A 25,783-nucleotide genomic window follows, 5' to 3' on the forward strand; every position below is an offset into this window, starting at 1 on the left:
AGCGCGGAACCTCGTTGTTGCAGCGCGGGCGCGGCGGACTCGGAGGATGATGGAGCGGGCGCGCGGGCCGCGGGCCGAGGCCGACGCACCCGGGGAGGAGGAGGAGGAGGTGGGAACGGCCATGGCTGCCGTGGTGGCGGCGGCGGGGGGCGCGGGCCCGGCCGTCTTGCAAGTGGCCGGCCTCTACCGCGGCCTATGCGCAGTGCGCACTCGCGCCCTGGGCCTGGGGCTCGTGTCAGCCGCGCAGCTGCGCGTGTTCCCTGTGCGCCGCAGCTCCGGCCGGCCCGCCGGGGGAGCCGACGGCAGCGGGGTCGGGGACGAGCTCGAGGCCAACCCCTTCTACGACCGCTACCGCGACAAGATCCAGCAGTTGCGCAGGTGCGGGCCCGGCCGGCGGCGGGCGGGGAGGAGGGGCGGCGCGCGGCCCGCACTTCTGGTGTATCTGTATCCAGCGCTCTCAGTCCTTCAAGCAGCCCTGCCAGAGGACCTCTGTTTCTGTCCCCACTCTAAGATCATACAGCTAGTGTGAGAGCCGGGAGTCTCTACTCCAGTTGTCTTTTTTTTTTTTTCCCCCTGCTTTAGTTCTCAAAACGCTGAGGTCGACTCTTAGGGGCAGCCCTTAAGGGGCAGGCAGCTCCGGGAGACGTGTCCTCATTATCGAAGTGGGAAAGTGGAGCTCTGCAGAGAAGAGAGTTGCTCAAGATCAAACATTGAGTCAACTGAAGCTTGACCTAGAACTCGGGGTCCCAGGCTTCTAGCTAAGGACCCTGACTACAAGGAAAGGAGACTGGGATGGGAGAAGGACATCAAAAAGTAATAGTGTCACAGTTGGTTCTCAGTTGGACCCTCATTAAGATGAGGAACTGAGGATCAGAGAGTTAGAAGCCTGCCAAAGGTCACGCAGCTGGTTAGGATTTGTCTGACTTGGAATCCCAGGTTCCTAAGACTACCCTCCACCTTCTAGAGAGAAGGTCCTAGACATTAGAGGTAGATAATAAGGGGGCATGGTGGGTCCAAAAAGTTCAACTGGGAAGAGCTGAAGGAGATCAAAAGTAAAAATTGAAAGGACTTGGGAGAGAACCTGGCAAGGTGGCAGGCAGTTGTCTTAGGAGGGAAAACCTAAGACTGCTCCTATAACTTCTCTGAGTTCCATCATTTCTACTTCCACAGCCTTAATGCACTGCACCATCTTCAGAGAATTGCAGTCATCCCTCTGACTAGTCTTCCCCTCTTCCAGCCTTGGACCCGTCTACCCCTAGTCCATGTCACTGCTATTGTAGTGATCTTTCTTTGAAAGAATAACAATAAATGAATATTTTTGCTTTCCTTCAACAGCATTTAGATATACTCAAGTATTTGTCTTTTTAAAAATTTCTTCTTGAGCTTCATTCCCCTTCAGTCTTTTCTCACTGATCACTTTCACAGACAAGCATCTCAGAAGAGTGGTCTACATATACTCTTGAGTACTTCACAGTTCCTGTTCATTCTTATTCATGAACAAATGAATGACTGGTTTTACTTTCCTTCCTCACTCAGTCGTTGCTGTCAGTATTTACACTACTGTTATCTCCTGAAGAGTGGCTTTCCAAGGCACCCCAGACTTTTGGATAATGTCCATATCCTTAGTGTTCCATACAAGGCCTTCGTGCTCTAGTACCTGCCAGTCTTCCTCGTTTTACTTCTTACCAAAACTTCCTTTGAACTTTGTGGCCTAGCACAAAGGAATAAAGGACTGGTGTTGGGAGCAGATGTTCCAGGTAAGGAGAGCAGCAGCGTAAACAAAGGTACAGCAGCGTAAGACCACCTCAACCATTTAGGATTATTTGAGCAAATTTTCATCATAATACCTGTAGCACTCTAATGTACATATTTACTTGTCTTTCTGTCCTACTAGCTGGTACACTCGTTGAGGTAGGTACTCTTTCTTATGTGTTTCTGTATCTCTAGAACCCAGCAAGTTAACCAACAGGCAAGAGACAAGAAGTCAAGTTTGTTGAATGAGTGAAAGGGAGACAGGAAGGGATAAGTCCTAAAAGAAGTTGAGTGAGAGGGAAGGGAAACCTGTGTGCCTACAAAAAGAAAAAAGAAAGCATGAAGTAGAGGGAAAGGGAGGTATGAAATGAAAGCAGGACCAAAAAAAAAAAAAGAGTCAGTAGAACCTGTGCCAAACTAAGGAAAGGGGCCAGACAAAGCATAGCCATGAGGCCCAGGACCAAACAGGTAGTGTCTCTCCTGAGATAGTTTAGAAGGAGTTATAGTCCTGATTGGCTAGTGCTGGAGCATGCTCATTAAACCCAGGTTCTTAGAGCACCAGCCACAAGTTCATTGTGAGCCAAGGGCAGGACAAGCCTGTGTGCCCTGCTGACCCCACTCCAGTCTAGCCCCTGGGTTTTTGCATCACACTACACAGGTGAGCTACAGGATTTCATCTAGCTTTAGGCCCAAGGTAGGTAGGACATGCACAAACGAGCATGTCCAGAGGGCAGGTCCACAGTAGGGAAAGATTTATAAAGCACATATTTGAAGAGGGGCTGGAAAAAAGCGAAGAATTTTAACCTAGAGAAGAAAAACTTAAGAGGTGACATAAGAGCAATTTTCATGTACTCATAAAAAAAAAAACTAGATATTTTCTCTCGTTCCTGGCGGGGTGAAAGATGCAGAGGGGTAGACAGAAACTCGGAATGTTTTCGCCATAAAAGATGCCCAGGGTGCACACGACAGGACACTGCTGCCTAGGCCACCCCTCATCCTCTCCATCCACTCACTGGCAACACTGACCTAGGCCCTGGTCAGACAAGGTGCCACACCCTACCAGCTGGGGCCCCTGGTGCAACTCTTCATCCAGGACGAGTTGGCCCGCCCTGGAGGGGAGGAAGATCTGCCAGATTACATGGCAGTGAAGGCAGTCGTGTTCGATGTCACCTCCAGAAAAGAGTTGTACAGAGAAGGAGCGTTATCTTGACCAAGAAGAACTCCACCACAGGGGTGACCAGGATGTTTTTAGATCCTGCAGACCTCACCCATGACACTATAGGTCTCATGGCCCAGGAGCTGGAGCCCCTGTATGACATTTTCACCAGAGTGTACACAGCCTGAAGAGTTCTTAACAAATGGCAGCCCCAACCTGAACTTCAGGCCTGAAGACCAGCCCCATTTTGACACAAAGGACAAATTCTGATGTTCCATCAACATATTCTTTGGAGAGAGGATCAGGGGAAACTCGGGTGCTAAATCTGCAAAATAGGCTACCCGAAGCCTCTGGATCACCAGGCTCTGAATGGAGATTTGCCTAGTAGGAGAGGGAAAGGAGATGGCTAAGAATTAGATGTGTTCCAGTAAAAGCTGGACAGTGGGATTCCTGTCTGAGGAGGCGACCAAGAGAGATGCCCACAGAGTACCTTTCCTGTCTTGAGGATTCAAATTCCAAGTACCTGAGAGACCAAGCCCTGTGGCACCCTAGGGAATATCCTGCAGGAGGAAAATGTTACACAGGCTCCATGAGGATTAAAAATAGTTGAATAAGTGGATTTCTTTGTCCACTTTCTTGATTTGTAGGTCTGTGCTCAGGGTAATTAAATTAAGACAAATGATGTCTATGCCCCATCTCTGAAAGTGAAACATGGTGTTTTGTTCAAAATCCAGAAAGGCCCAGGTGGTTTAACCTTTTGTTTACCTTTGATCAGGTCTGACCCAGCTGCTTTTGAGTCCAGACTGGAGAAGCGCAGTGAGTTTAGGAAGCAGCCAGTGGGGCACTCCAAGCAAGGTGACTTTATCAAATGTGTGGAACAGAAGGTAAGACCTGCCCCTTTGGGTGCTGTTGGCACACCAATACTCTGCACCACCACGCCTGACCCTTATCCTGGGAATGGGCTCATTGAGGGGTCAACTGGATAAACTGAACTCACTCTATCTTTACAGCTCAGTCTCCATCTGTAAATGGTATTCTGCTCTTTTTGGCAAGGTATTAGAGTCATGGTGGAGACATAAGGGAATGAAAATGATAATCTCTGCTTCCAAGGGGTATAGTTGAATGGTCAAGGCAAGATACACATGACAACACATGGGATACACATGGGAATTAGGGAGGAAAAGGTGCTTAATACATATTAGCTTTTATTATCCTTAAACAAGAATCAGAGCTGGGGAAAAGCATCTTGAAAACTGTGTACAAGTAACACTCCCTATTTGCAGGTTCTGCATCCACAGATTTCACACCTGTGGATTCAACCAACAGTGGATTGAAAATATTCAGGGGCAGGGTAGGGAACTCTAGAAAGTTCCAGAAAGCAGAACTCCAGTTTGCCACTTGCAGGCAGCTATTTACTTAGCGTTTATTGTATTTGTAACTATATAGAGTTTACATTGTACTAGGTATTACAAGTAATCTAGAGATGATTTAAAATGTATGGGAAGATGTGCATAGCTTATAAGCAAATACTATACCATTTTATACAAGACAATTGAGCGCCTACACATTCTGGTGTCTTCAGGTGTCCTGGAACCAATCCCTGACTGATACTAAGGGACACTTGTATAGGAAAATTAATCTAATGCAGTGCTTCCACACTTTTTGACCATGACCCACAGTAAAAAATATATTTTACATTGCAATTCTTGACACACATATGTATATGATTATAACTGAAACAAAATTTTTACAAAACAATACTTACTTTTATTGCATGGAATGCACTCTTAATATTATTTTCATCTTTTAAAAAATCTTTGGCAATAGTCCACTAAATTTATTTCACAACCTATGATTTGAAAAATACTAATCCAGGGTGGTACACAGAACAAATCCAAGTAGGAGGGACCAAAGCCAGGGAGAATATATCTAGATGTGGGCTGCATGGGCCTGAAATAAGGTAGTTACAATGGAAAATTGGGGTTCTACATTGTAAAAGGATAGGTGTTTCTTTTACTTGGAGAATAACTTTTTGCCTTACTTGCTCAGTTGTGAATGACTCTTTGAGGCCCCAAAGACTATAGCCTGCCAGGCTCCTCTCTCCATGGAATTTTCGAGGCAAGAATACTGGAGTGGGTTGCCATTTCCTATTCCAAGAGATCTTCTTGACCCAGGAATCGAACTCTTGCTTCTCCTACATTGGCAGGTAGATTCTTTACCACCGGTGCCACCTGTGAAGCACCCTTTTTTGGCTTGGTATCCCAAATTTTAAGAGTTCATTCAGTCTTAATGATTGGTTGAGTTAATTAGAATCAGAATAGTTAATGGATTAATTATAAGGTTGAGGAACAAATTCAACCTCTTATGACAAACCTAGTTTACAACTTTTGTATGAACAGACAACTCTACTACAAATATTTTATCTATTGTAATTTCCTAAAACATTTATAGTGTCAAGATTACAAGTTAATAGCTATTGGAAATATTACTGTGTTATAAACTTTCAATATTATATGGGAAAGCTTTTTGTCCCCTTTTGAAATAAGACTTAGAAATTCACCTTTATGATGACAAGAGCAGAATAAGTAAAGATTAAATTTAAATTATGTCAATTCTTAAGTAAATATTCACATACTGTCTTTCTTATCTAGCTGGAGAAAGGTTAATGACTAGTCAGTCTATTTCTAAAGCCTTTTCTTTGAGTCATTGGTTCCCTACCACATAACACCAAACATCCCTTTTTTGTAATAAATTGTATTTAATTCTCTCTGTTCTACCCTGAAATGAAATGTAGACAATATAACCCACCTACCCATGTAATGTCAGGGAATATAATGCCTTAATTTTAATATTAATTTTTAAAAAATGCAGATAATAGTATGTAAGTTCTTAGGCACAACTATGCTACGAGACCTAATGCAGTCATCAGGTACTTTCACCTCTATGTAAAATCGCTATGAATACTTACGCAGCAAATGCCAACTGGTACGAGTTGTTATGTTGGTAATTATAAAAACTCCCAAACAATAGTAGTGTTGTTATCAGTGACTCTTATGAGATTCCACAATGTATTGGTACAGTCTTCTTGCAAGTTACATGTAGTTGCATTTCTGAAAAATTCAATATTAAAACTGTTTTAAAAAAGGAAGAGGAAGGGATGGATGGAGGAAGAAAAGAAGAAAGGTAGGTCTGGCTAGACATTGAAAAGTTGTATGAGATGAGGGAAAATTCTTCATTATGTAGAACTCACCTGCAGAATTGCAGTTCATTTGGCACTACTGCCCCTCCGATAAATGCAGGTGGAACCATCCAGTCAATTATTGTGACGACAACAACAACAAAAAAGTCCCCTTAGATTTCCAGAGCACCTGTAGTAGAGATGCTTTAAATGTTTCATTAATTGCTCTTGAAACTTTGGCCCATAGGGTGTATCCGGTAGGTTTTTCTATACCAGGCTTTTGTCTAGTTTGTAGGTACTGGTTCTACAGACATCATTTATGAAAGATTTGGATTCATTAAAGCACAGAGTAATGAAAAACAGTTTAATCCAGAAAGTATGTTTCAGTTTCAGATTTCGAGGTATGGATTGTGCTCTCTGAAAGATAGTCGTGAACTGAGAAATTGAATGGAAGACTCAGTGTAACCCATCCCTACTATCAGAAACAACTCCAGATAGGATTTCCTGCTGTGGCCTTTATCTGAGAGTGAGTTAGGAGAGAAAATAATCGCTTTCAGTTTTTCTTGGCCTTTTGTGAGAGGGAGTCTTAATTTGAGGGTGGGAATACATTATAATATGGATTACCAGAAGAGACTCAATAGTCTGCTGAGGATGCCTGCCTTCAGAAGTGCTGTCACAGATGAGAAGCAGCTTGGAAAAGACATCATTCCATTTCTCATCTCCTCTATGGCTCACTGGGAAGTGGAGCACAGGAAACCTAAGCAGGCTTGTTCTGGGAAGGAGTCCCTCATCCAGGGATTGAATGGATTCTCAGTACCAGTAGATGGTGTTTACTGACAAAGAGGTTTCTCATCTCTGCATCTCAGAATCAGTCAAAAGTTGTCTCACAAACAATAACTCTTAGAACAGTTACTATATAGAGTGGAGAGAAGTGAGTTCTTAGGTGCAGCATTACTAAATGAGATATTGGCAGCTCACCTAGGGAGGGTGGTCTTTTAGAGTAATATCCTGTCCCATGCTGTATTTCAGACACCGGGGAAACAGCCTGTGAGCAGAGGATTCACTAAGGACAAGGTAGGTTTCTAATTGAATAGCCAAGTCTGAAGTCATGTGGAACATTTATAACAGGAGACTGCATATTTGAACGTATGTGCTGTGGTTCAGTGTTTTTGTGCTTTTCTAACTGTGGAGATTAGAAATATTTCTATGAACTTTTGTTATGACTTTGTTATGGTTTTATTATGACTCCTACATAGTGTGGGTCCTGGAGTGCTAGAGGAAATGTAGTGATACCTTTCCTGTCTATAGGAAATAGTTTTTAAAAATCAAATAAATACATGTTTACTCTGTCATTTAACTTGCAAATAAGGAACCATTTCTGATAGAATAGCAGTTAAATTAAAGGTAACAACTGAACTTTCTCCTCTTACCAGCTTCAAGCTGCAGTACTCATGAGTGAGTGTGAAACTTTTGGGAAATCCGTGCAAATAGAAATGGAAATAGAAATCCCTGAAAATAGAACTGTGAAACCTGCCTGACCCTGGTGGCTACCTTCTCTGAGCTCGTGGGTTTTTAAATACTCATTCTCCACTTACTGAAAATCTGCTTTACTGTCCTAACATGATGCTTCCTATAAGGCTTACAGATAGAGTTAAGCTGTTTTGTTTTTTCAATTGTAGGTGTTAGCTGCCTTTTATTTTTTCCTTTCAGACTCTCAGTTCAATCTTCAACATTGAGATGGTGAAAGACAAAACTGCAGAAGAAATAAAACAGGTAATGAAAGAAAATGAATTGGCATACTTTTTGAAAATATGTGCTTTGTGAACCAAATCTGAAGGTGGAAATGAACATACGTTTCCTGATACCTCTTCCTAGCCAAAATGAAAGGCAGTCATTGAAAGCAAAAGTGATGAATTACATGAAAAATAGTGCATAAGAACACTTGGTCTCACTCCTGTATGTCTAATTAACTCACATTTCCCCTTTCTTTTTCATTCCTATTGTCTGCATCTTATTTAAAATCATCACTGCTCTCTCCCCGGATGACTGTATTACCTTTCTAAATAGGTTTCCCTGCTCCTATTTCTTTGTCATATCCTCCCTCATTCAATCCTCCTGAAGTTCTACTCATAATGTATTGGTTAAGAATAGACTCTAGAACCAAGCTGCCAGTTTTAAGTCCAAGCTCTCCCACTTACTAGCAGAATGACTTTGATAAGTTAGTTAACCTGTCTAGGTCTCAGGTTCACTATCTGTAAAATGGACATAATAATACTACTTACTTCATGGAGTTATTTGGGGAGTCAAGTGAGTTAATATTTACAAAGTACTTGGATCAGTGCCTGGCACAGAATAAATGCTGTATTTGTGCTTTTAAATAAAAGAATAAAAATAGAACATATTAAGTAACCTGCTCTCAAAAATTGAGTGACTTCCCATGTTCCTTTGTTTGACATTCAGAGTCCTCCATTATTTTAGGACCTTCTGCAGGAAGCCTTCTGGATACCTTCTATCAAAACACTTGTGATCTGTTCCACTTGTTTGGTCATTCAATATACCTTGATTTGTATTGCTATTCACATGTGCATGTCTGGTTATTTTTTCTATAATTAGAATATAATAAGCTATTTATTGTCATTCCTTATAGTTCCATAATTCTATTTTAGGTAGATTGAGAGAATCAATAATAAAAGTAGTATACTGTGTGTCAGGGGCTGTACTTAGTGCTTCATATGCACTGTTTCATTATATTCTCATAACCCCCTTATAAAGTAGGTGTTATTACAGGGAACTCTGCTCAATTTTATGTTCAGTTCAGTTCAGTTGCTCAGTCGTGTCCGACTCTTTGTGACCCCATGAACTGCAGCACTCCAGGCCTCCCTGTCCATCACCAATTCCCGGAGTCCACCCAAACCCATGTCCATCGAGTCAGTGATGCCGTCCAACCATCTCATCCTCTGTCATCCCCTTCTCCTGCCCTCAATCTTTCCCAGCAAGAGGGTCTTTTCAGATGAGTCAGCTCTTCACATCAGGTGGCCAAAGTATTGGAGTTTTGGCTTCAACATCAGTCCTTCCAATGAATATTCAGGACTGATTTCCTTTAGGATGAACTGGTTGGATCTCCTTGCAGTCCAAGGGACTCTCAAGAGTCTTCTCCAACACCACAGTTCAAAAGAATCAATTCTTCTGTGCTCAGCTTTCTTTGTAGTCCCAACTCTCACATCCATACATGACCACTGGAAAAACCATAGCCTTGACGAGACGGACCTTTGTTGACAAAGTAATGTCTTTGCTTTCCAATATGCTGTCTAGGTTGGTCATAACTTTACTTCCAAAGAGTAACTGTCTTTTAATTTCATGGCTGCAATCACCATCTGCAGTGATTTTGAAGCCCAGAAAAATAAAGTCAGCCACTGTTTCCACTGTTTCCCCATCTATTTACCATGAAGTGATGGGACCATTTATGTATAAAAATTACGTAATTATGTATAAGAACACCTAAATGGGAAAATAAATTGAAAAAGAATAGGTATATGTGCATGTGTAGCTGAATCACTTTGCTGTACACCTGAAACTAACACAGCATTGCTAATCAGCTGTCCTCCAATATAAGTAAGAAGCTAAGAAAAGAAAAAAAGCATAAAATTTTTTTAAAAACTAAAAAAATAAAGTAGGTACTATTATCCCCAATTTACAACTGAGGAAATTAACTTGAAGAGATAAAGTAACTTACTTAGTGATAGAACTAGGATTCAAACCCATGTCTTTTTGACTCTGCATCATATTCCCTTAGAAGAAGTTGTACCAGTTGCTATGGGTGTCCTTGGGTACTGTATCATTCATTTCAGCAGGCATTTATTAAATGTCAGCCTCTGTGCCAGATATAGAAATAAATGAGGGACCCCTCCTCTCAAGGAATTTCAGCCTAGTGAAAAGACAGACGCGAAAATAAAAAGAGAACAGCACAGAGTTCTATCTTCTGCTAATTTAGGCCTAATACGAAGTCTCCAGGAAACTTCAAACTGCCTTTGGGTAGAAGTGCCAATAGAAAGTGGACACCAAGTATGTCATGTCCTTTAGGGGAGAGAAAAGCCAGGCCCAGGAGGCCTGACCATTACATGACAAATATCATTCCAACCTATATTTTTAGATAGAAATTTGTGTTCATTAAAATAATTTTGAGTGCCGAAGGTCAACTATATTAGGAAATATCTATCAGTCTCATATATTCAGTGTTGATTCATAAACTATCTGCCAATATAAATTAAATAAAAATAAGCAGAACATGCTGTCCTTGAAATGAGAAGGCAGTATTTTGACATAAAAATAGAAAGGCATAGCGATCTTAGGCTGCATTGATAAGGTGATCTGCCCAGGTCCTAGGAGGTAATATTCCTTCTGTGCTTTGTGATGGTGAGATCTCACTTTGATTAGTGTCTTCAGTTATCCCCATTCCATGTTCTTGGGGATGTTGACAAAGCAGAGCAACTCTGAAGGAAGGTGATTCATTCTTTAGCACCAGCTCACTTAGGTATCACATTGGCTCTGATGCCTTCCCTAACTTCTGTACCTTTGCTAATGCTTGTCCTTCTCTGCTTGGAATGTTTCTTATCATCTCTCCTACCTGTCTATCTTCCCAGACTCCCCATTCATCTGGCTAACTCCTGATCATTCTTCAGGACATAGCTCAAGTGTCCCTTCCTCTGGTACTTGTACCCTAAATCGGGTTAAATGCCTCTTTGTTGTCATCAGAGCACATTGGCTATGGTTTGCATTGTAATTCTGTTGTGCTAAGTATGAACATTATTTCAAATAATGTTTCAAATTATTTCAATATTATTGACATTATTATTTCAAATAATTATTTCAAATTCACAATAATCCCATGAGGTTGATGTTACTGGTATTTTATCAATGATTATATTGTTGTTAATTAGTTATTTTCAGTAGTTTGCCCAAAGTAGCATAGCCAGCAAATGACAGGGGCTGGGATTTGCACCCATATCTGCCTGACCTTGAGGCTCTGGGTTCTCTGAGAGGGCCCACAGATGGCTGGTCATTGTGGGTTTGGGGACAGAAAATATGGAAAAAAGAATGTGTCTGTTATACACAAAGCACGTCTTAGAAGAAATGATTAACAAGGTCATAGAATCTGTTTCTCTGACAGGAATTTGCTACTAAGAGTTACAGTTTAATCATCTAGAAGAGTAGATGCTATTAAATCTTTTTTGTAATCATGTACAAGTAATAAAAGTATTACGTTGGATTTTCTTCCCTGTTAGCAAATAACGTATTACTCTGAGCAATGAAAGCTGTCGCTGCTTCTTGGTGCAGATTGAAAAGATGACTAACGGGTCACAGACACTCTCTTTTTTGTGCAGATTTGGCAGCAGTATTTTGCAGCAAAAGATACAGTCTACGCAGTTATTCCTGTAAGTACTTTGGAGGGGAAAATGAAAGTGTTACGGCATGAGGGTCAGGGCTCTAACCTTAGTAGGCAGTTGCTTTTACTGTTCTGTGTTTATTGCCTCTTGAGAACCTACATTTATAGCTCTGAGGGTTTTTATTATGCCCTGAGCACCAAAGATTGGGAGCTCCATATGGTATATTTATGGCTCTTGTTTTTCCTCTTTCTGGTTTAGAAATGTCTCTTTGAGTCAAGTCCCTGACAAGGGAGTATGATGTAAGTTTATGTTGCTGAGCAATTTCCAACTGTCTTTTTATTTCTTTTTCGTATTTTCCAATCAAGCTGTTGGAATTTAGGACAGGTCCTCAAGCATACCTTCCTTCCCTTCCTGTCTATAAGTGACCTATCCCTGAGCTGACTTGGAGCTTCCCAAGCTTTTGAGGCGTCTCCCTCCTCAAAATTGCTGTCTTGGAGATAGTCGCGGGCCACTGCTTGACCATTGAAGATCTGTGACTTGGAAGGAATGCTGCTGGCTTCTTCTGGTTTAGTGTCCTGCCGCCTTCTCCCAGAAGAAAGCATTTAATGTTCTCGGTTATCAGCTAGTTCGTTAATTGTTCTTCTCTGAAGAGGAAGTAGCTTTAGGTTAAGTTTATATCAAGTACACAAATATACACCTAGCTTACATGTATTAAGTTTCCTCTTAAGGAGGAAAATGTACAGATGGAAAAATAAAGCCAGGCCTTTCGGTTGTTGTTGAAAGTATTGCTATCTTTTTTTTTCTTCCTATTTTACATATATGCCCTTTCCTTTCATGAGTTCAACAGCCAAAAGAATCTGTGCTTTTCATGTTATTTTAAATCTCTAATACTGACTCATTGTTTGAGCAGGCTTTCTTAGCTCTCCCTCATACAGACTCAGTGACTTATTGTCTCTGACACTTGGCAGAGTCCCCTGAAGAGTTTAGAGCGTTTGGAGTATCCACTCCTCACACATAATTCTGATACTGAATAAGAAAGTGTACATCTGGTTTTTTCTCTCTGTTGTAAGAGGGATTTGTAAATGATACAACTTAAGATTGTTTTAGTTGTATTTTAGTTCTGGAGTTCAGTCTTGGTGACTTTAAATGTGATTATGGCCTTTTTTATTTTCTTGTCTCTGATTTTTATTCTTTTCTGACCTACAGAAAGAAAAGTTTGATTTGATTTGGAACCGGGCTCAGTCCTGCCCAACAGTAAGTTTCCGATGACCATATGAGGATTGCTTCTCAGTGCTGCCAGACAAGGATGTTTTCTAACCATTCTCGTCATGCTCCACGCTATCACACATTGTATAGTTATTTAACAAAGATGGATACATGTTGATTATACTGATAAATGAGATTTTTAACCTTAGCCCTAACTAACCTTATGGGTTTGCCCAATAAGTCTGTGGCTGTTTAGCTCTCTGAAACATCTCAGCCCTTACTGATAAGGATCTTAATCTATTAATATAAGTGGAAAAAAAGAATATAAGTGAATGTTGGAAGCAACACCTGAGACCTTAATCTTTTCAACTTCCTCTAAGTTTCTCTTCTCTTGGCAGTTTCTTTTCAGTTTTGGCTATGCTATTTTGATTATATATATCTGAAAGGAATTATGAAATTGTTGCTGGAGTAGTGAGCTGCCAGAAGACCTAAGAGAAAGGGAATAGGTGAGGTGTGTCAGCTGACTTGGTGTCTGTTCTGTTTTCTTAGATTCTCAAAAAATGCTTCTAAACATTGCTGATAGAAAAAACATCTAAGTAAATGGAGAGATATACTGTGTTTGATGATTCAGTATTGGCATTTCTCTCCAGATTGATCTCTAGATAAAATATAATCCCAATCAAAATCTTTATAAGCTTTTTTTTTTTTTTTTTTTAAGAAATTGACACACAGACACACACAGAACTGACAAGTCAATTTAAAAAACTTGTTTGGATATCCAAAGGATCTAGAGTAACAAAACAGTTTTGAAGAAAAAGAGCAAAGTTAGAGAACTTACATTACCTGATTTCTAGACTGTGATTTCATAAAACTACAGTAATGAAGACAGTGTAGTAATAACATAAAAACAGACACATAGATCAGTGGAGCAGAGTAGACAATTCGTAAATAAACCAATATATGCATGGTCAGTTGTTTTTCAGCAAAGTTGCCAAGGTAATTGGGGAAACAATAATCTTTTCAACACATGTCCAACAAATTGTGCAGAACAATCTGCGTATCCGTACACACACAAAAAAATGAACCCTTACCTCACACAGTATCCAAAATTAACTCAAGATCTAGAAAAAAAATCTTAGGTTGAATATTAGTCACAATAGCCAAAGGGTACAAGTAACCCAAGAGTCCAGTGATAGATAAATGGATAAATAAAATGTGGTATATACATGTAGCAGAACATTATTCAGCCTTGTAAAGGAAGGAAATTCTGACACATGCTACAGCATTCATGAACCTTAAAGACATAATGTGAAGTGAAATAAGCCAGTCACAAAAGGACAAATACTATATGATTCCACTTATGTGAGGTACCTAAGATAGAATGCAAATTAAAACCACAGTGAAGGCTTCCCTGGTGGCTCAGTGGTGAAGAGTCCACCTTCCAATGCAGGGGACACAGGTTTGACCCCTGGTCCAGGAAGATCCCTGGGCTACGGGATAACTAAACCCCTGCACCACAACTACTGAGCTTGTGCTCTGGAGCCTGGGAACCACAACTACTGAGCCCCCTGAGCAGCCACAACTGCTGAAAGCTGTGTGCCCTAGAGCCCATGCTCTGCAACAAGAGAAGCCTGCAAGTCGCAACTAGAGAGTAGCCCCCACTCCCTGCAACATGAGAAAGCCTATGCAGCAGGGAAGACCCAGCACAGCCAAAAATAAATTAATAAATTAAAAAACCACAGTGAGATACCACTAAGATGACTAAAATTAAAAAGACTGACAATACCAGGTGTTGGTGAGGATACGAAACAACTGGAACTCTAATATATTGCTGATAATAGTATAAAATGGTGCTACCACTTTAGAAAGCAGTCTGGCAGTTTCTTTGTAAGTTAAGCATATACCTGCCATACTACCTAGCCATTCTACGTCTACATATTTTCCCAAAGGAACTGAAAGTTTACATCCATTCAGTGACTTATACACATGTGTAAGCTGTTCATGGCAGCTTTATTGGTATTAAGAGATGCTGAAGATATCCAAATCTGTCACAGGTGAAAGAGGAAAGAAACTGTGTGTACAAAGAAGTATAGATTCTGTGGTTCCATTTCTATGAAATTCTGGGAAGCCTGACCAGTAGTAACAGAAACCAAGTCAGTGGTTGCTTAGGAATAGTTGGAGAGAGGGAGGGGTGCATTACAAAGGGATTTTTGGACATGATAGATACCTTCATTATATTGGTTATGATAATCATGTTGACTGTGGTTTCACAGTATACATATGTCAAAACTATTTTAATTGTATACTTTAAATATGTGCAACTTATACCTCAAATATACGTCAAGAAAGCTTAAAAACATTTTTTTCTCCATTAGGTAGGCACTATGGTTATCTCATCTAATATTAGTAATAACAAAACGGAACCTTTTAAGGAGACAGTTCCATGACTAAGGCGTATTAGGCTGATTATACTGTTTTGTTCTGGCATCAGTCTCTTTACCACTCCTCCCCAGTTCATCTTGAGTATAAAATTAATCATCTCGGTGATTAGAGCCATACTTCAGTATCAGCCTCAGCTAGTAGAATATGAAGTGATTATAATAATTCTAGCAAAAATTAATTCAGCAACATGAGGAAGTTTAGAAATTGAAAAAGACCAAAAAGTTTATCAAAAGAAGGATGGGTAAAATTCTGGTAAATATCTATTGTCAATTTCCATATAACAGTGAAAATAATGAATTAGTAATATTTACCAACGTCAGTAGATCTCAGAAGTATGATGTGAAGTAAAAAAAGCAAGTAGCAAAAGTATACATATAGTTTGGTAAGATTTAAGTTTTTAAACATGCAAACAGTACTGTTTATTGTTTTTGGATGTATACTTACACACTAAAAGTATAAAAACCTGGAAGGGAATGACAGGCACCAAATGCAGGTTAGCTGTCATTCTAGAATGGAATTAGAATGGGTTTACATAGACAGCTTCAGTGAATCTCTAATACTTTCTTTCTTAGGTGGGTTGGGAAGTGTAAGAGTGTTATATTATCACATATGAATTTCAAAATACAACAGAAATTTAAAAACCAAATGTTGAAGAAATGGAGTGAATGACACAGGTGGTTGGACATAGAGCAAGCGGTTTTATTTATCCACCTGTCTCCTTGTGTATTCATTTCCAACAGTTTCTCTGTGCACTACCAAGAAGGGAAGGTTATGAGTTTTTTGTCGGGCAATGGACAGGTACTGAACTCCACTTCACTGCACTTATAAATATTCAGGTAGGTGTCCTGTGTTCATCTCTCCGGGGAAAGAGGCCTACCCCTCTGTGGGACTAAGAGCCCTTGCTAAGTCTTTGAAGACACAGAATATATACTGACTGCCAGCAGCATTTACTGTAGCATTGATGAACTGTCATAATTCATTGGGCTAGCTTCTTAGGTCCCACCCAGTACCTATGAGTCATAACCTTAAGGTAGGTTCTGTGTCTTACATGTGTTTTTATTAACCAGATCAGCACTATCTAAAGTGCTCGATGCATGTTTTTCATTTCATAGATGTTATTTTGTTTGCTTCCATCCTTCCTTCCTTTTTCTTCATTTTATTCCCAAATACTAGATTAAGAAGTTTGATCTGAAGCATTTGAAGCTTTTAAAATAAAAGTATTTCAAATGAGATGATCACTAGGGTTGTCAGTCTTTATTTGTAGGCCAGATCTGGGAAAAACAAGAATGGACAGCTTTGCAGTTGGGATGAAGGGAGCACACAACAGAATGAGAATTTTCTTACAACTTTATCCCTTGTGATTGTATCAAAATACTGTATCATGTTTATTTTTTTTTAAAAAAATAGCAAGCTTAGAGAAGTTAGTTCATACTGCAAATAAGTCGTAGAGCTAGGTTTGCTTGACTCCATGTTATTGACTCCAAAGTCTGTGAACTTAACCATTATACTGTTTTGGAAACTATGCTAGGACTACCCTCCTGAAGTCCATATACAGGCATAGGAAAAAGATCCAGAAACATAATTATGATCAAAATGGTAGTGTATCTATAGAAATAATGTTCGGGAGAATTGAGAGGCTACACTATTACTAAGAGAGCCCTAGCAGTAATTAGGTATTGATAATTAAAAGGACTTTTTCTGAAATTTTAAAGATGAAACCCGGAGATCTTTTGAATGTATGGTTGTTTCCTCCTACGCTGTATGAGGGCTTAGGCTTTGAACCCAGCCTCTCTTCCTAGTCTGAACTGAGGTCTGGTAACCACTGCCCTGTCCATTCTTCATGAAATTATGATGTTCCAATTCTTTTTCCCCCTTTCTCCCACCCAGATTATATTTTAAAACTGCACATTACAAATCTGGCCCATGTGCAAACTCTCCAGCTGTTTGCTACAGCTTAAAAGAGCTCAGTCTTCAGAGCCAGCCAAGGGGAGTAGATTTCAACTGTGAAATGCACTAGTCCATAAAAGTGGCAATTACACAGGCATATTGCTTTCTTTAGAACTTGATTTGGTAGCTGCTCGTGTCGTTTTGTTTTTAAATATATGGCCATGATGAAGGATTCACTGCCTACTGTAAACATTTTCTGGGAAAAAAGCCAAGCCTTTTTCAATTGAAGACACAAATTACACTGTGCAAACTGTCAGTTTTGCTGTGACTTGGCAAACCTGACCATCCCCACGTACCAGTCCTCCAACTCACTAGCCACTCAAGGGACTGTTAGAGCCAGAATTTCCTCCAGACTCTCCATTGCTGTGAAATTGCAGTTTTGTTGTGGTAGTACCTTATTGAGTCTTGATAAGTGTTCCTCCTTACAGACCCAAGGGGAAGCTGCGGCCAGCCAGCTGATTTTATATCACTACCCTGAACTTAAGGAAGAAAAGGGCATAGTGCTGATGACAGCAGAAAGGGATTCCACATTTCTGGTAAGAATCAACTTTCACCTTTTTGCATTTATCTGGTGGCCCTAAAGATATTCCAAACCTCATGAGAAGTAAAATTACAAAGTCAAACATAAGAAACATACTTTTTTCTTACGTAAATCGACAGTAACTTTGTCTTGCTCAAGCTCTTCCAATTGAAGTTAGTACAGATTCTCATTCATTTATTCACAATTTGAAAGTCCAAAAGCTCTGACCACAAAATTTTTTCACAACTCCTTTGGTCACCAAACCTTATCTAATTTGAATTTATCTGATAGCTGTATTTTCACTGTAACTTCACTTTGATGTGAGGCCACTGATAGTCCTTATTAATCCTACTCAGTGTGGAATATTCTTGCATTTTACAAGGGAAATATTAATGGATTATGAGTGTTACATAATACAGTTATATGGTATCTGCATTTGTTATCTTACTAAAATCCAATAATTCTAACTCTAAAACACATCTGGCCCATGGGGTTTCAGATAAGAGGCTCTAGACAAGTAAATGGCTTCTTAAGTGTACAGAAGAGTTCAAAGTTTAGAATAGTTCTTAATCTTTTCTCTTTCTCCACACTGTTCACATGTACAACTTTCATCATACATAGTGTTTTTCCTTCCTCCTTTTCCCATTTCCTGGGATAGAGCATTGACCATGTGCCTGTAGGTAATGATGTCTGTTGTGTTTGTTTTCTGTATGTCCAGGACCAGGAGCAATTTTATGATTGCTGTTCAGCCTGTTTGTCTAGTCCTTGCTCATTTCAGTCTCATTTATCCAGCAGTGTTTTTAAGTTCAGGATGTCCTCAAGATTAGTGCCTTTTCCTCCTGAGGTTCTTTATTATAATACCCACTGATTTTTCCTCTCTCTTTTACCAGCTACATACAAGGAAGGAAAAAGTGATGGTACTCAGCTAGTATCGCATACTAGTCATAGTAAGCCCCAAGTCTAGGGCATAATTGATGTCTCCTTCACTGTCTGTTAGTCCTGTCTCTTAGTCTCATTTCTCCCATTCTTCCTTCTATTCATCACACTCAACTGGAAGTCACCCAAAATCCTATCCAGAAGAATGGAGTTGCCATTAACTGAGACAGACAAGACTGTAGGCGGAACAGGTTTGGGAGGAAGATCAGGAACTAAATTTTGGACACATTAAGTTTGAGGTGCCTATTAGATAATCCAAGTAATAGGCAATCAGGCATATGAGTCTGAAGTTCAGGGGAGAGGTCCAAGCTGAAGAGATGAAAATAGGAGTTGTCAGCATAAGATTGTTATTTACAGCCATGAGACTGAATGAAATCACCAAGGAAGTTAATGAAAGTAGAAAAGAGAAGAGGTCTAAGAACTGAGCCCTGGAGCAATGAGGAAGCATCAGCAAAGAAGATGGAAAAGAAAGAGTCAGTGAGGTAGGAGGAAAACTAAGATGGTAGAATCCCCTGGAGGCTAAGACAAAATGTTTCAGGGAATAGGGGTGCTGAGCCAGCAGCTCACATGCTGGTAGGGCAAGTGAGATGAGGACTGAGAATTTATTAGAAGTCATTGGGGGCAGTTTCAAAGGAGGGATAGGACAACAGTGTATTTGGAGTACATTTAGGGAAGGTTTGGGAGAGAAATTGGAAAAAGTAAGCATAAATTTGTCTTTTTTTTTTTTTTATAAATTTGTCTTTGAAGGAATGTTTCTGAGAAGAAAAAGAATGGGGTGTAAGAAGTGGGGATGAGAGTAGGTTTTTTGTTTTGTTTTAAATGAGAGCCTTGTATGTATAAGCTGATGGAAAGGTCAGGTAAAGAGGAACATATTGAAAATGCAGGAGAAAGAGAGTTGTTTAAGTGGTGTTTTGAATGGGTAAATCTTGGGACTGAGGGGTTAATCTTTGCCAGAAATGTAGCAAGAGAGAAGCCAGGATATGAGGACACATTCAGTTAAGTGGATAGAGGTAATGGTTGCTTGTAAGATGTTCTCTCCAGATTGCTTAGTGAAAAGAAAAATCATTAGCTGAGAGTGGGGATGGAAGAATAGATGTTGGATATTCGAGTAGAAAAGAGAAAGTGTGAAGTTGTTGTCTAGAACATGAAGTAAGAATGTGTTCTATACCTTTAAGTAGTTGAAGAAACAAAAACTAAAAAAGTAATATTTCATGGCCTGTGAAAATTATATGAAGTTCAAATTTCAATGTGTATAAATAAAATTTTATTGGAACACAGCCATGCTTATCTTTACATATTATCTGTGGCTGCTTTACATCTACAACAGAGAGTTGAGTAGCTGCAACAAGAGACTGTAGGGCCGTAAAGCCTAAAATATTAATGGTCTCGCCCTTTCCAGAAGGTGTTTGCCAACCTGTGATCTAGGAAAAAGGAAGAGAGAATGACTGTGTGGGAATGACAAGCACAGAGATAAAGGACTGCGAGTTTGATTTACCTACGGTTTTGGTTTAGCCAAGTGATGTAATGAAGTAAGACAGGGACCGGGAAGTTAAAGGTGAATGCAAAGAAATGACTGTAATTATTGACAATGGAGTGTGAGTTGGGTAAAGAGAGAAGTGGAAACATAAGAAAGATGAAGAGACAGTAGGAACTGTGAGTCCTGCTTGAGGTAAAAGGTTTTTTGTGGGTTTTTTTGACTTGAAAAATTTTTATTGCTGTATTTAGTTGTGATCTGTTCTCTTTTTTTAATTTATTGAAGTATACTTGTTTTACAGTCTTGTGTAGTTGAAGGATTTTTGAAGTTGGGAGTGAGTGTTAAATATAGGAAATAGTAGACAGTGTGAATTTTGAAATTGAGACTTGGAGGGGATGTAGTTACCAATAATGATAAAATTTAAAACTTGACCACAAAAAAAAAAAAAAAAAAACTTGACCACAGACAGGAGTGAGTGACACAGAGATGGTTTTGTGTTTTCTGATCTTCAACAAAGCATGACATCTAACCATCTTAAACATGGTTCCCGTAATTATTAAAATTTGCTTCCTAGTCTTAGAACATTCAACAGCATACCAGACAACATACATTTGCCTTGTATAAATCAACCTCCGAGTTTCTAGTGTAGTACAGAATTAGACATGTTAGAATTTAGTGTAGAGATACATGATTCAGAGATGGGAAACCTAGAAATGTAATATAAATATATGATCCCCTGCATACTCATGCATACATTTATTTTAGGCATTGTGTTTCCAAATACAGTAAAGCAAATAGATAGAAATACATGGAATCTATAGGTTTCTTCTAAACTGATTAGTTTTGATGATGAAAATTTAGTATAGCATTTAAAAACCTTATTTGGTTCCACATGTGTGTGTCAGCAGATGATTTCATTGGAATGTAGTAAATGCTAGGAGAAAGACATGCACAGCTTTGGAGGGGTCAGGGGAGTGTTCTGACGCAGAAGAAGGAAGAAATGACTCCTGAACTGAACCTCAAAGATTAGCAGGAGTTTAGCAGTATAAAGTGGGGAAGGCAAAGGGAGAGGGGAATGTTCCAGACAGTGGGAATGGGATATGGAAATGCTAAGAAGCATAAAATGACTTGGAGTATTACAGTTTGCTATCACTGATATATTAAAAAAGGAAATTTGGTGGATTGTGTTCAGAGGATTGACTTTATCCTGTGAGCACAGAAAGATGAGGAGTTGATCCATAGAGAGTTGGATTTTGAGACCATTAACCTTAAGTATCGGCATCCTAAACATTTTTTAGTTCCAGCCTGGTCAGTGCGATCATTTAAAGTGCAGTTGCAGTAGTCTGGGCAAGAGGTGGTAAAGACTTTAGCAGAGTAGGGAAGGAAGAGAGAGAATGACCTCAGAAATGTATAGGGAATAAAATGGGCAAGACTTGGCACTTTATAGCTATTAGGATTGAAAGAGAGGGAGGAATCAAGGTCTGTTAATATACCTCCTTGTTGAGCAGCATAGGGAATTAATATTTTTATCTTCTTGGGTCTTAGAAAGGGAAGAGACTACTTTTTCATGTCAAGAATTAAGGGAATAAAAGACAAGGGGCGAATGAGTTGGCAGCGGCTGGGGTGCAGGGGAGCTTTCCGTAATCCTCCATGAGAGACATTTCTCCATGTCTTAACTCTCTTCCCATCATTCTAGTAGTCTTCAAACAAGTGGTCAGAGTCCTTTATCCACACAAAATCTTATTATGTAAAACCCCAGGATATAACAGCTGAAAGAGAGGTGAAGGGACTGAGGCACCTCCACAGAGGCCCTAGGACTCTGCAGCTAGAATAGCACTGTTCTAGAATAAACACAGCTGAAGTTACCCTTACCTCCACCATCCTGAGCCTCAAATAAAAGTTAACTGTCACAGTCCCTACAGTTCAGGGCCTCAGAAAGTGGTGACATCTGCCTCAGATTATGCACTTGCTTAAAAAATGGTCTGTCCTTGAGACATGTTTGAATTTAAAAGGTAAAAATGATGAAGTAGAGTTATCGACCTTAATTATTTTGCCCCACCAGAAATAGTATCAGGGTGACATGGAGGAAGTACCAGCCTGGGAGTCCTGAGATCTAGTCCTTGCTCTGCCACTTGTGTGCCACATGACCTTGAGTCCATCCTTGACCCTCATCTGCTTTGGTTTCCTGGTCCATTAAATGAGTACTGGATGAACTCTAAGGCCCCTTCCTGGTCTAAAATGCTATTAATTTGAAATAGCCAGCGATTTGGAAAATGGCTTTTGATTGAAGATCCAGTCTCAGAGATCAGTGCCTGCTTATGAGAAATGACCTGCAACCCATGGGAGGGAATGGAGGTGAAGCAGCCTGTGGTATTTATAAACCCATTTTCATCACTCTGTAGCTAGACATAGCACACTTTTGACAGTTTTAGTAGGAATTTTCCATTATCATTTGGGGTTGGATTTTGGCTGTGTGAACATTATAATGATGAATAAATGCCTCTGATCAGCTAGCACTAGAGAATGTATAGGAAGCAAAGTAAGAGTCTTTGAGGTAATTCTTTTATAAGATTTCAAGAGTGTAGCCTGTATTTTGATCCCACTTGTGTTACAGTGGTCAGGTCACCATTTTCCTGCTCCTGAGCTTTAGAGAAGGTGGCCTCTTCTCTTTCCTGGGGCTTTGCTGTGGATTAGTTAGAAATGACTGCATAGCAAATTACCACTCCAAAACTTTGTGACATAAAAAAATAAATATTGATTACCTCACAATCTGCTTTGTGTCAGGAGTTCAGGTGCAGCGTAGCTGGGTGGTTCTGGCTCAGAGTCTCATGAAGTTGCTGTCAGGATATTGGAAAGGGCTACTGTCATTTGAAGGTTGATTGGGCTTGACGATCCACCTCTGACCCCGCTTGCATGGCTGTTGGCAGGAGGCCTCATTTCCTTGCCATGTTGGCTTCTCCATAGGCTACTTGAATGTCCTCATGACATGGAAACTGATTTTCCCCAAAGCAAGTGATTTGAGATAGCAAGATGGAAACCATGATGTCTTCTGTGACTGAATTCCAGAATTCCTTTTTCATCATTCCACTTTAGTCCGTTTGTTAGAAAACAAGTCACCAAGTACAACCGTCACTCACGGAAAGAGAAACAAGGCTCTATCACAGGGAGAAAAAGTGTCAAAGGGAGTTCCTTGGTGGTCCAGTGGTTAGGGCTTCATGCTTTCACTGCTGATGGCTTGGGTTCTTTCCCTGATCGGGGAACTAATCCCACAAGTTATGTGGCCCAAGAGGGAAAAAAAAGGATGTCATAGACTTTGTGGACAGTTTGTTAAACTACAGCTGGCTTTGGTACCACTTTTTTGACTGAGGTGGTATGAGGAAAGGTTTTATTCAAGAGTATGTCTAGTTAGTCAAAACCTTAGTACCAGCTCACAAACTTAGTTCTTAGAGCTGGAGAGCTGGTTAACTATTGCTCTTTTTTTTCCCCTTGAGATATACTTAACAGTTACTAAGGAACTGAATGAAAATGGAATTTTTTTTTAAGAGGGAAATTTTTAACATGTGTTTATTTATCAGCAAGTATTCACCAGATTTCACTATATGCAGGGATGTAAAACAGGCTCATACTGTGAGGAATTCACATAAGGGTAGACAGACAAAAAAGAAAAAGAGGAAACAAAGGGCAGATACAATATTGTCTGATACATGCAATGCTAGAGGAAGAGTAGACTAATTTGGGTACACAGAAAAGGGGCACCTCCCCAAGAGTTGGGATGTCAGGGAGTCAGGAAGCTTTCTGGAAGCAGTGACTCCTGGGCGAGAGCCCCCACCTGCCACAGGCCTTAGACACAGAGGTGTGTGACCCTGTGCTGGAAGGGACTCACTGTTCTTTCTACCTTTCAGAATGTTGCTGAGGCACAGTGCATGGCCAACCAAGTTCAGCTCTTCTATGCCACGGATCGAAAAGAGACCTACGGGCTAGTGGAGACCTTTAACTTCAGACCGAGTGAGTTCAAGTATATGTCTGTCATCGCGGAGCTGGAGCAAAGCGGACTTGGAGCCGAACTCAGATGTTCTCAGAGCCAGGATAAGACTTAGGGATGTCAGGTTGGCTTACAGAGTTTTCTGCTCAGCCCTGGATAGTCCTGAGTCTACCCGCCCCTTGAACTCTCGGAGGCTCAGTATCTATAATGAGCCGTCTCTAAGGAGTCGCCCTGTGCGCTTATTTGCAAGAAGTAACGTGGAGGTGAGCCCTGTTACTTGATATTCAGGAACAAAGATACCCAAACATTCTGATAACTATCTCCCGACATACTTGAAGTTTCCTTTTCAAGTGTTTGAGGTCACATCCAGAGACAATCAGGGATCCACAAGATGGTTGACTTAATTTTATGCACTGTAGGAGTGTATTTGTTCTCTGGCCATTTTGACTGCACAGCTCTAATAATTAGTTCCTCACCTTTATAAACTGTGACAGGATAATAAGCTTGAAGACCTGCTGTAGTTAGACCTGGTGTTTGCATACTCTTCCCACTTGGCCGACTAAAGGCATAACCCAGTTAGGCCCTCGAACAACCACATATTGCCACCAGGATTAAGAGTCTATCTAGATGCTCGCAGAATTGCTGGGGGTATAGCTGGACTGGAGTATCAGCAGTTTTCAGGTATATTAAACACACAGGTACAGTGCCTGCTGCCTGCATATTTTTAAACCATAATTTGTGACACCTGCTTCTCTAACTATTCTGCCTGTTGGAAGCTGTGTATTTGGAGGGGCTGAATTGGTGCAATATAAATAAATCAACTATTTTGTAAAGAGAGGATCAATCCAGATTTGCTTTTTGTTTTTTAAACAACTCTAAAACCATGCCAGTATTATATTAATAGAAAAGGAAGCAAATGTACCCTATTGTGTGTGGGGGAAAATGTAGCCATAAAATAAAGTCTGGCTTATAATCTTTGTTATACTAAATAGTGAAATCTAAGCTGTGTGCTGTCCATTGTGTCTCTACTGTGGGCTGATCTCATCAAAACTCATCTTGGGACTCAGCCAGTTGCTTAAAATAACAGGAAAAAAAAAAAAAAGAAGCTCTCCAACACTGGAAGCTCAGGTTTGGCTTACAGTATCCCTGTTGTGGCTCCAAGCTCAGTGATAGAAGAGGGTGGCAGTAACACACCAGCCTTTTGAACGTGAGGCCTCAGAGCACCCCCCTACCCCTCTCTTGTTGTCAGCCACCTTTATTATAATGTTCTTCCTTTTCTTCATCTAACATGTTCCACTTTGCTGCTCCTGCCTATGGTCTGGCAAACAATGCTGAGCATGGTGTGTGGAAATATAACCAGGATTTGCAGTTTATGTGTGTTTCATTTATTACTGGAGACTTTTTATAGGTTGAGCTTGTTCCCAAGTCCTTTAAATGGGATTGGACTTCCCATTATTTTCTGAGCTGGGTTTCTTTTGTTGTACTTCTGAATCTGTATGTAGAAAGAGACAGCGTTTGTTTAACCTGGAAAAATTACTGGTCTTTCACAATCTCTCTAAAGGTTAAGCTATTTCCTAATGCAGACCTCTTTTGCTGACATTTTTCTTTCTTTCTCTTTTTTTTTTTTAAAGAAACAAGTCTCGATGTTTTGAGTCCTAAGAATGTTTGATGTTCAGTGGAATTACTTTCATAGATATGTTTCCTTTTCCCCTCCAGATGGCCCCAGTCTTTAGCCTTAGTACCTTTCATAACATCTCTGCCAGAAGATGAGAAAATGATGAAGAAATAAGTCAGAACTGACTGCTC

At 40.2% G+C, this 25,783-nt stretch overlaps 1 protein-coding gene across 1 annotated transcript; it reads left to right on the plus strand.

Annotated features, from left to right (window-relative positions):
- The first annotated feature begins 17 nt into the window (after positions 1-17).
- ATPAF1 (ATP synthase mitochondrial F1 complex assembly factor 1) lies at positions 18-24,979 on the plus strand. The gene is made up of 9 exons (XM_065913695.1): positions 18-378; positions 3,684-3,792; positions 7,116-7,160; positions 7,797-7,859; positions 11,468-11,518; positions 12,677-12,724; positions 15,859-15,954; positions 17,494-17,601; positions 23,898-24,979. Exons 1-9 carry the CDS (start codon positions 47-49, stop codon positions 24,090-24,092), a joined length of 1,047 nt encoding a protein of 348 aa, XP_065769767.1. The 5' UTR covers positions 18-46; the 3' UTR covers positions 24,093-24,979.
- The last annotated feature ends 804 nt before the right edge of the window (positions 24,980-25,783 follow it).

Source organism: Muntiacus reevesi, chromosome 1 (assembly GCF_963930625.1).
Source record: "Muntiacus reevesi chromosome 1, mMunRee1.1, whole genome shotgun sequence".
Classification (NCBI taxonomy): domain Eukaryota; kingdom Metazoa; phylum Chordata; class Mammalia; order Artiodactyla; family Cervidae; genus Muntiacus; species Muntiacus reevesi.

Bases quoted from the DNA above. Each gene is read 5' to 3' on its own strand.
- ATPAF1 (XM_065913695.1), top strand. From the start codon at position 47: ATGATGGAGCGGGCGCGCGGGCCGCGGGCCGAGGCCGACGCACCCGGG. The intron at 3,793-7,115 runs GTAAGACCTGCC...GCTGTATTTCAG, and splicing joins TCAAATGTGTGGAACAGAAG to ACACCGGGGAAACAGCCTGT. The intron at 12,725-15,858 runs GTAAGTTTCCGA...CATTTCCAACAG, and splicing joins GGGCTCAGTCCTGCCCAACA to TTTCTCTGTGCACTACCAAG.